Source organism: Sphaerodactylus townsendi, linkage group LG03 (assembly GCF_021028975.2).
Source record: "Sphaerodactylus townsendi isolate TG3544 linkage group LG03, MPM_Stown_v2.3, whole genome shotgun sequence".
NCBI classification, from domain to species: Eukaryota; Metazoa; Chordata; class Lepidosauria; order Squamata; family Sphaerodactylidae; genus Sphaerodactylus; species Sphaerodactylus townsendi.
In genome coordinates this window covers 169,557,428-169,568,171 of record NC_059427.1, presented here as the reverse complement: position 1 = coordinate 169,568,171, position 10,744 = coordinate 169,557,428, and the positions used below count along the sequence as shown (strand labels likewise).

Here is a 10,744-nt window from a genome sequence, read left to right as displayed (position 1 = left end):
CTGCGTAGTTGTGAAGATTCTGGGGGTATGGGAACATTTGTGTGCACTTTTGGGAAGAACAGTTGTGGTTTTGAGGGCGATGTGATAGAGGAACTGAACGTCTTTCTACTAAGGATATAAAATATGAGTTTTTTAAAATTATGGCTGTATACATCATAGTCCCAGGCCTCTCCTGAGGGTAGAGACTCTGGGTGTGGCTCACCTTCCACTGCACCCCTTCCCCCACCCACCCACCCACGCAAAACTAAGCAGAGATGCGGTCTCCCTGAGGTCACGGCTTTCTGCTCTAGCCACAACACCCCTTCTCACACAGTTATTAGTATCACAGATGCAGGTTTCCCCATCTGTGCCCTTCTACTTGGAGCTGAGAGGGGACAGGCCAAGCAGGCTCTTCATTTTGTGAAGGGACTTGAGACTGGAAATGAGTTGTGCTAATATGGCAGCTCTTCTTTTGTCAGCGAAGCTAAGCATGCCCTCTTGTGGCTACTCAGAGAATTGCATGTCCCTCCATATCCCGCAAGAGTCTCTCTGACGTGTAGGGCTGGCAGGCACATTATTGCTTCGTGACTGGGCACCGAGTCACCTGCCACTTATTGTCGGCTAGTCTCTGGTTCTACTTTGATGCTGTTCCGTCGGGCCTCAAGTTGTGCCGCTGGGGCCTGGCACCGCTCAGAGAGGTTCTCCCCAAATTCTGAAATAAGAAACTGAGAGTCAGGAAAAAAAATATGCTGTTTCCTGTCAAAAAACATAACGATAGTGAGGCAGGTGCCCTTCATGTTCCATCAGTCCGCAACATATCAACAATCAAGATAGGTTAGTTGGTATGATTTGCGCCAAGTTTGTTTGACATAACTTCTGACATTTTTCAGGGCCCCAGCTCTGCTGTGGAAGCCAAATAAAAAAATCAGTTTTCTATGCATGTATCAGTTGTATATGCATATATATTGTATTTCCTTTGTCTAAACCTTTCTACCACTCACACATTTTTTCTATGGCATTTAGCGTGCTTAACTCATTTTTTTATTGCCATGAAGAATAGAAACTTTACCATACACTAAGTTTCTCCATGTTTTAAATCCTAAGTGACTTAATTTCCTTAAAGTAATTTTTTTTAAATCAGTTGCTCTAATTTTCTCTTTTCAATCTACTATTAAGAACTCTCTTATACTATACCAATTGGTTATTATACTATACAATTATACTATACTCTACTATACCAATTGGCCATGCCAGCAGGGGCTGATGGGAATCATAGTCCATGAACATCTGGGGTGCCAGAGTTGGACATTCCTGTAGTATATGCTACTGGCAAACAGATGTTTTGATTTCTATGGGACAAACTGAGCTTATCTGTAAGCTAAAGAACAACCAAAAAAAGGAAAACAGGAAAGCCCACCCACCTGGAGCGTGGCAAGTAATTACTATCAACCCGCCTGTTTCACACAAAACCACAAGTCTTTGCAAAAATAAGCTGTTGTCCCCTCATTAGACAGTGACCTTCCCATATTTGCCAGCCAGCCTAACGGGCACAGGTGTGTCTTGTTCTGTGCTCTTTGAAGAGTTGACAGTGTTTCTAAGTTGTATGGAATGAAGTCAAATTTCTGTAATGGGTAGGTTTTGCCCTTTACTGAATTATGAAGCAAGTTGTACAGGGCTGTCTTAATGCCTCTCTCTGTGTTGAATCATGCACCTCTTGCAATCCCAGCCTTAGAGTCCTAACATTATTTTACGGGTGCTGATAGATGATGCATACCTTGCTGTCCCAGACCCTGACTGCCCACCAAACTCTACTGGAAGTCCAGGTTGGCAAAATAGCTACTCACCTGGACCCTGGGGCTTGGCTGTTAGGCACGGGCTGAGCCGTCCCACCCGCTCATGAGACACCAGCCGAGCCAATCGCAGGCCTTCATCCATCAGAGTCTGCTGCAGGATATGACGGCTCCATAAACCATGTGGTGGGAGGCTCAACAGCGCATCAGAGGCAGCATTGGGGGGTGGTGTAAGCCGAGGACAGGAGCCGGTGGCTGCGGAGAAGGCGAAAGTTGTATAATCAATGAAGGGGTCTCCTTGTTTGAGGTGCCTGAGCCAGCTGCAGTGTGCATTCAAAATTGCTTTCTCAATCACCCACCCTACTCATGTGTCATGAGAAGACAAAACTCACTGAAAAAGGCATTAAGGGGGAAAATCAAAGGATGGCACTTGGCTACACTGCAGCAGCAGCAGAAGGAAGAGGAGGAGGAGAAGGAGGATGAAGAAGAAGAAGAGGAGGAGGAGGAGGAACTTGGATTTACCTTCCTCTCCTGTAAGAAGACTCAAGGTGGTTTACGAGCTCCTTTCCCTTCCTCTCTCCACAACAGACACCTTGTGAAGTAGGTGGGGCTGAGAGAGGTCTGAGACAACTGCGACTAGCCAAAGGTCACCCAGCAGGAATGAAGGAGTACGGAAACACATCTGGTTCACCAGATAAGCCTCTGCCACTCAGGTGGAGGAGTGGGGAATCAAACCCGGTTCTCCGGATTAGAATTCACCTGCTCTTAACTACTACACCACAACTGGACTATGTTCCAGGGTAGGTATTTTACTCCTCAAGGTTCCCAGCAACATGGACACATGAAACTGCCTCACTGAGTCAAACCATGCGTTGGCCACTCTACTCTGGCTGGCAGCAGCTCTTCGGGGTCATGGTTGAAGGTATCTCCCATCACCTACTACCTGATCCTTTCAACCGGAAATGCCGGGAATTGAACCTGGGACCTTCTGAACACAAGACTACCTCTGAGACACAGCTCCTCCCCATGATAAGAAACACACGATGTGGCCTTATACTGAGTCAAACCACTGGTCTCTCTGGTTCAGAATTGTTCACTCTCTTTCTAAAGTCTCAGGTGGAGACTCATCCACTACGCGGTGCCACGGAGCGGACCTGGGACGTTCTGCATGCAAAGCAGATACTCTATTACTGCTCTCCCCCTGAATTTAAACACTTGCTCTCTCCAGAAAAAACATATCCATCATAATGATGCATATTTTGGTAGAAGAGTTTGGATTTATATCCCCCCCTTTCTCTCCTGTAAGGAGACTCAAAGGGGCTTACAATCTCCTTGCCCTTCCCCCCTCACAACAAACACCCTGTGAGGTGGGTGGGGCTGAGAGAGTTCCAAAAAGTGAAATACAAAATAGCATATGAGAAGTTTTTTTGTAGAATTGTGGACCTACATATCTTCGAGACTGCATCTCCCCATATTGTCCTCAAAGGCCACTAATTTCATTGAAGGGGAACCGGCTGGCCTCAACTGAAGCCAGGGCCTTTATGGACCTGGCTCCAGCCTAGTGCAACAAACAACATCAGGGCCCTGAGGGAGCTATCTAAATTCCGCAAGGCCTGTAAAACATGGCTGTTCCACCAAGCCTTTTGCACCTAGCCAGCCGGAGTAAATGAAGTGTTGTCATCATCTTTTGGCCGGGGGGGGGGGGGGTGTGGGAGAGCAGCATCGCATCAGTTTTTTGAAAAAATCTGTTCAGTATTGATTTTTAACGCCATAGTATTATATTTTGTACTATTATTATATACTTTTTAATGTTTTTTTATTATATGTCCCAACGCGGCCTCTTCGTTCAGCGGAGGCCAATTTACTGGTGGTCCCTGGCCCCTCGATGATGCGGCTGGCCTCCACACGGGCCAGGGCCTTTACGGCTCCGGCCCCGGCCTGGTGGAGCAGCTGCTTCCACCAGCTGGTGAGACCCTCTTCGGGACCTTGGTGAGTTCCGCAGGGCCTGTAAGATGGAGCTGTTCCGCCGGGCCTTTGGAGGGACCAGCCGCTGATGGTGCCCCCTCCCCTTCCCCCTTCCCTGATCTATCTTTGGGATTGTACCATCCGATGGGGTCTGCTGCCTCTCTCTTGGGGGAAGGATTTAAATGTCGGGTTATGGGGCGCCATCCACACCCATATCTATATTTGGAACTTTATTAAGAGATTACACTTAGTTAGGCCTCGCTGCTTTTATAGATTTTTTATAGATTTTATTTAATTTATGATGGTTTTATGACTGTATTCACTGATTATTCTGTACTCACTATATGTTGTGCACCGCCCGGAGCCCCTCGGGGACAGGGCGGTATAAAAGCGGAAAGTATAAATAAATAAATAAATAAATATACTTTTTAATGTTTTAAAGTTTTAATTGCTATGTTTTTTGGAAATTGTGTTGTAACCCGCCCTGAGCCCCAAGGGGATAGGGCAGGATAGAAATAAACAACATTTATTTTAGCAAACACACATATGTACAGAAACAATTGGCTACTTTTCAATTCTGCCCAACAAAGATGTCTGTAGCACTTGCAAGCTTGCATATAGATCAGTCTACTGCAGGGGTGTCCAACTCTGGTGCTTCAGATGTTCATGGACTACAATTCGCATCAGCCAATTGGCCATGTCAGCAGGGGCTGATGGGAATCGTAGTCCATGAACATCTGAAGCGCCAGAGTTGGACTCCTCTGGTCTACTGAAACTGGAGCCTTGCTACAACATACACACCTGTATAGTGACACAGTGGAGCAAACAGAAGTTACAGGGGATTAAAAATTGAGAAAGGGTGCAGGAGCCTGTCCACAGCACAATGGCTCCAATCCAGATCCTTTGCAGCTGCACTCAGTAGTTTACAAAATATGCAGCAGATCTGGGATCTGATTTCCCCGTCATATTTAGATTACAACAAGCAGCAGGATGGGGCATGGTATAGCTTGATCTTGGAAGCTAAGCAGGGCCAGTCCTCGGAGGGAGACCACCAAGGAAGACTTTGCAGAGGAAGGCAAAGGCCAACCAGCTCTGCTTCTTACTTGCCTTGAAAGCCCCTTGCTGGGGTTGCCATAAGTCAGTTGCAACTTAATGGCACCCATTGCATAGCAGATTTTCTTCTGCTTCATCTCTTGTTCCTCTTTGTCCTGGGCTCCTGAGAGGTGGGGCTTTAGTTCAGTCTCTGGAACCAGAGAGGTGGGGCTTTAGTTCAGTCTCTGGAACCAGCAGAGAGGAGTAGCAGCAGTGGAGAAGAAGACTTGGCCAGGAAGAGCAGAGCAACGTGTGATTGGTGTTTGGAATATGCTGCCACAGGAGGTGGTGATGGCCACTAACCTGGATAGCTTTAAAAGGGGCTTGGACAGATTTATGGAGGAGAAGTCGATTTATGGCTACCAATCTTGATCCTCCTTGATCTCAGATTGCAAATGCCTCAACAGACCAGGTGATCGGGAGCAGCAGCAGCAGAAGGCCACTGCGTTCACCTCCTGCAGGTGAGCTTCCAAAGGCACCTGGTGGGCCACTGCGAGTAGCAGAGAGCTGGACTAGATGGACTTTGGTCTGATCCAGCTGGCTTGTTCTTATGTTCTTATGTTCTTATGCTTTGAAAACTATCCCAATAGATTATCAAGTAACAGTTATAGGGGATACATTTCTGGCTAATCTCCTATGGTGGGAATGGTGGGGTGGGAGGTGGTACTTGGAATGACATCAAGAGCATGTGCAAACCCACTGTTTGGTTCAGATCTTAGTAGCTTTTCATCTCTGCGTAACAGGAAAGTTTGCCACTCCTTCCTCAACAAGACTGATCTGATACGTGATGCTATCCTATCTCTTTGCTGGCTCCAAGCAAAAGGCGTCGGGTGGTACTCCTCCGTGCCACAACTTGTGGAACTTGGCTGTGCTCTTATCAACACGGAGTTCAGTCGCAGCCATTCCAAATTAGATGTGGCAGGCTGAAAATCAGACAGCCAAGCCAGGACAAGAAAAGAAGTAATTGTGTCATATTGTGACAGGGAGCATTAGCTCCCTGCCAGGCATGCAACGGCTCTGGAATCAAATCACTGGTGTATCTAGCTCAGGACTGTCTATTCCGGGAAGTCTGCAGTCTGTGGCTCCACTCAGACTGGCAGAGGCTCTGTGCCTGAGACCTTATGAGAGCAAGCATGGTGTAGTGGTTAACAGCAGGTTCACTCTAATCTGGAGAACTAGGTTTGATTCTCCACTCCTCCACCTGAGTGGCGAAGACTTATCTGGTGAACCAGATGTTTCTGCACACCTACATTCCTGCTGGGTGACCTTGGGCTAGTCACAGTTCTTTGAAGCTCTCTCAGCCCCGCCAGTTTCAGAGGGTGTTTGTTGTGGCGGGGGGTGGGGTGGGAGAGGAAAGGAAATTGCAAGCCCCTTTGAGTCTCCTTACAGGAGAGCAAGGGGGGATATAAATCCAAACTCCTCCTCATCCTCCTCTTAAAGTATTTCCAGAAATTCTCTGAGTGAACATATAAGCCAAATGGGTGCTCTGTACCTAAACTATGGGTATTTCTCCAGCCGAAGAGTCCTCTGGGAGTTGCCAGCAACAATCTGATTCCAGTTGACTGATTACTAATTTTGGAATTTTTTGAGAGGGTTTACCCAGAATTGTAAGGAAAATTGCAACGGTCTTAAAGTCATTTACCGTATATACTCATGTATAAGTCGAATTTTTCAGCACATTTTTAATGCTGAAAAAGCTCCCCTCGACTTATATGCGGGTCATTAAAATTTTGTGTGTTTTTTTACTTTGCCGGCCAGCAGGGGGCGCAGTTTTTATGCTAGCGGCACCAAAATTTCAGAAGACACTCCTGATGATACCAGCCAAGTTTGGTAAAGTTTGGTTCAGGGGGTCCAAAGTTATGGACCCCCAAATGAGGTGCCTCCATTCCCCATTGTTTTCAATGGGAGCTATTAGTAGATGGGGCTACCCTTTTGAGGGTCCATAACTTTGGACCCTCTGAACCAAACTTCACCAAACCTGGCTGGTCTCATCAGGAGAGTCTCTTTATGATACCAGCCAGGTTTGGTGAACTTTGGGTCAGGGGATCCAAAGTTATTGACCCCCAAAGGGGATGCCCCATCCCCCATTGTTTACAATGGAAGCTAATCGTAGATTTTCCATTTCTGATGCCCTCTTAAAAGATCTTCAAGTCCATTTCTGATGTGTCCACTCTTAGAATGGGTTTGCGTTTGGACATGCTGATGATGATTGAAGTCCAGTTTTGAAGGATTTTAACTCTTGTGTTTTAGCTTGGTTGCTGGTTGAGCTAAGGTTTTTGTACTTTTAAAGTTATTGTTGATATCATATTGTTCTTGTTGACCCTCTTTTCCACTTACAGAGCCAGTTTACTGTTTTTCTTTGAAATAAAGATTCAAAAACATTTGACCTACTGATGCCTCAATTGATGTAATTTTATTGGCATCTATTTCTATTTTTGAAATTTACCAGCAGCTGCTGCATTTCCCACCCTCGACTTATACGCGAGTCAATAAGTTTTCCCAGTTTTTTGTGGTAAAATTAGGTGCCTTGACTTATATGCGGGTTGACTTATACGCGAGTATATACAGTAATTCAAACAATGGTTATTGCTGCCTTTGCTGAATATCATGGGATTGCTTATTTTGGAAGGTAGAGGGAAATGTTGACCTCATCACTCAACTGCAGTTTTGTGGAACAGAAACTGCGAGAGTGAAGCTAATTTATGTAATGCAGATATACCCAACAAATACATTTTTACATGGGTGTGAAAACACCACACTTCAGAATTGGTATCTCCTCTAAGACATAATGGTCTGGGAAAGAGGCATGCGAGATGAAACTCAGGGAGGTAAAAAGTACAGGCAGTGCAAAATTATTCTAGATAAAAGCCTCCATCAGATGGAACTCAGGGTTAAGTACAGAGGAGAACACAATAAGAGAATATGAACCTAAGTTATATACAAGTTCAAGCATGTTCCCAGCTCGCAAAGAACAAGCAGGTTGGGGCAGTAAAAACAAGTCCTCCAGTAGATCGGCGGGTGCTCTGCGCATGAATTTCATCCGCCTCCACAGAAGCCTGCGAGGTGAAAACTCAGCTTTAATTTGCCCTGCCCCCACAGTCTTCTTCCTCACTGTTCCCTGCAGCTTGCAGATCTAAGCAGAATAAGGGGGTCACCCCCCCACTCACCTTGTGGGTGTCCATCTAAGCTTTCTCCTGACAAACTGCCTGTGTCTTCCTCGACACTGGAACGGTACTGAGGAATGAACGGTTTGCAAACCAAGGGAAGATCCGGCCGGCTGTGTTCTGCAACCTGCCGGAAAAGAAGACATCAGATCAGCAAACGTGGATCCCTTACGCACCCGTCTCCTTCTGCCCTATATCCACTACTCCTCCTGCCCTGTATCCACTACTCCTGCCCTGTATCCATTACTATCCCTTCCCTCTCACAGATGAAAATAGTCCCTTAGGAATCTTGGATTTCAGAATCACCCAGGGAAGACACATGAGACAATATCACACATGGACTTGGGAACTGACCTCCACTGTGTTCCCAGCGGCAGCTTTGTTGGAGACATCTGGCTTGACTCAAACAAGGCAGAGCAGTGTGTTTGTATAGGGCATATACCAGAGCTGTGCCCAGGAACAAGACTCCCTCCAAGGCCCCTTCCGCACATGCAGAATAATGCACTTTCAATCCACTTTCGCAATTGTTTGCAAGTGGATTTTGCTATTCCGCACAGTAAAATCCAGCTGCAAAGTGCATTGAAAGTGGATTGAAAGTGCATTATTCTGCACGTGCGGAAGAGGCTCTAGTCTCACCACAACAGCTGCATTAGCAAGTGAGGTTATACAGAGCCCAACTAAAATGAAAGGCATTGCTCTCACTCACTCTCTGAACCAGAAGTGATGCCAAACCCCCCAAAGACCTCCTTTAAGGCGGCACACCAGGCAAGCGGACTGAACGTACGAAAAGCCCAGCTAGGAAGGTGCTATGGGAGGGTCTGCCTCTAATTCTGTATTACCCATCCATCAGCAATAATCCCAGGTTAGTAGTATTTGCCAGTCCTTATTATGTGTGTCAAAGATAAAAGCTGATGAAATAAATTAAATCTATAATTTTAAATGCTAGTTTGGTATTTCGTGTCAAAAGGTTTGACTATTTTCCTTGTGTTGTTCTCAGTGCTTTAAGGTGAACCTCCTTGTGGTCATTATTTCTAATGGAAAGGTGAGGCTCAAAAAAGCCCTCTTATCATGCCTGGGATGTGGCTATATGGACAGATTCTTAACACCTACACACATGAACACAAGCCACCTATGACCCCATACTTCTTTTTGCTGAAGATGCCACAGATTGAAGCTGGGATCTTCCACATGCCTCTCCCTGTACCACAAGGCTGTAGCTTAATGCTGACAAAATAACTGGAGGGCAATAACAGACTCCTTACTTATATGTTTCATTACAATCTTAAACGGAAATGTACACAAGTTTACAAGTATGTAACAAACCAGTCATCTATCCAAGAGCTAGCCGGAAATCTAGACTCAATGCTGTGCCGTCCCATTTGAATGAGCCTTGAAGTTTCATTACAAGTGGTTCTGGTGGGTTTTCCGGGCTGTGTGGCCGTGGTCTGGTGGATCTTGTTCCTAACATTTCGCCTGCATCTGTGGCTGGCATCTTCAGAGGTGTATCGCAGGGAGAAGTCTGTTACACACTGTGTCATCTCTGTGACTTCTCTCTGTGATACACCTCTGAGGATGCCAGCCACAGATACAGGCAAAATGTTAGGAACAAGATCCACCAGACCACGGCCACACAGCCTGGAAAACCCACCACAACCAGTTGAATCCGGCCGGGAAAGCCTTCGACAATTTCATTACAAGGTTGGCAAGATCCTTGTGCTGTGATGGCAGTTGCCACCAAAGCAACGTTTTTAAAAATCTGCACAGCCAATCAAATCTCCAATGGCCAATCAGAAGCCTTATCGGGCAAAAACCCCATCTGGCCCCACCTTCTTCTTACAGACACATAGTAGGCACTTGGAAAGGTGTTGGTGAGCACCATGGTTACAACAGGCTGCATGTTGTGGGGTCCTGCCTTAATACATACCAACTTGCCTCGATGTACTACTATATAGCACTTTTTTGAGTGCTGAAGTGCTTTAAATACATTTCCTTAAGACTTGCAATCTCTCTCACACACGCACAAGCATACCTACAAAAGCTTACTTCCGAGACTCACCTCTTGTTTGAGTCTCTTGGGTTGTCCAGCCCCACCATCATCCGGATGCAGTCTGAAGACAAGAGACATCAAGGAGTCAGAATGCCCTGCTTGGCGTCACATCCCAGAAATTCCCTCTAGCCTGAGCACAGGTGAGCTCACAATGCAAGAGTTGATTTGCACACGCAGCTAGGTGAACCAGAAGATTTTAACTGTGCTGTGACGAATGTGATAACTTGCATTTTGTTTAAACCAAGCTCTGAAGTCCAGACAGAGGCAGTGCTTAGCAGCTGGGTTTAAGGAAGACACTTTGCCAGCTTAGGTTTAAGCAAGACACCAGGCATGGACAACACAGCACAGATACCTTTCGTTTGCCCATCCTGATGAGTTTGATGTCCAGGCAGGGTGTGGAAAATGCTAAGTTCATGAACACATCACAAGCCCACACCAATAGTAAACAAGGACTCAACCATTGGCTGAACTACAGAGCCACTATTTGGACAACTAGCACAGCCAGAAATTAGACCCCGCTGAGAAGAAGAGTTTGGATTTATAACCCGCCTTCTCTCCGGTAAGGTAACTCAAGAAGGCTTACAATCTCTTTTCCCTTTCCCCTCCCCCCCACACAACAAACACCCTGTGAGGTGGGTGGGGCTGAGAGAGCTCCAAAGAACTGTGACTAGCCCAAGATCACCCAGCTGGCGTGTGTTGGAGTACAC

The 10,744-nt window shown here is 46.3% G+C and overlaps 1 protein-coding gene across 1 annotated transcript; it reads right to left on the bottom strand.

Moving 5' to 3' along the window:
- Positions 1–235: 235 nt before the first annotated feature.
- Positions 236–10,180, bottom strand: NAB2 (NGFI-A binding protein 2). The gene is made up of 4 exons (XM_048491033.1): positions 10,047–10,180; positions 7,994–8,117; positions 1,824–2,024; positions 236–691 (listed from the first exon to the last, which is right to left on the bottom strand). The coding sequence occupies exons 1-4, from the start codon at positions 10,113–10,115 to the stop codon at positions 591–593; spliced, it is 495 nt and encodes a 164-aa protein (XP_048346990.1). The 5' UTR covers positions 10,116–10,180; the 3' UTR covers positions 236–590.
- Positions 10,181–10,744: the final 564 nt, after the last annotated feature.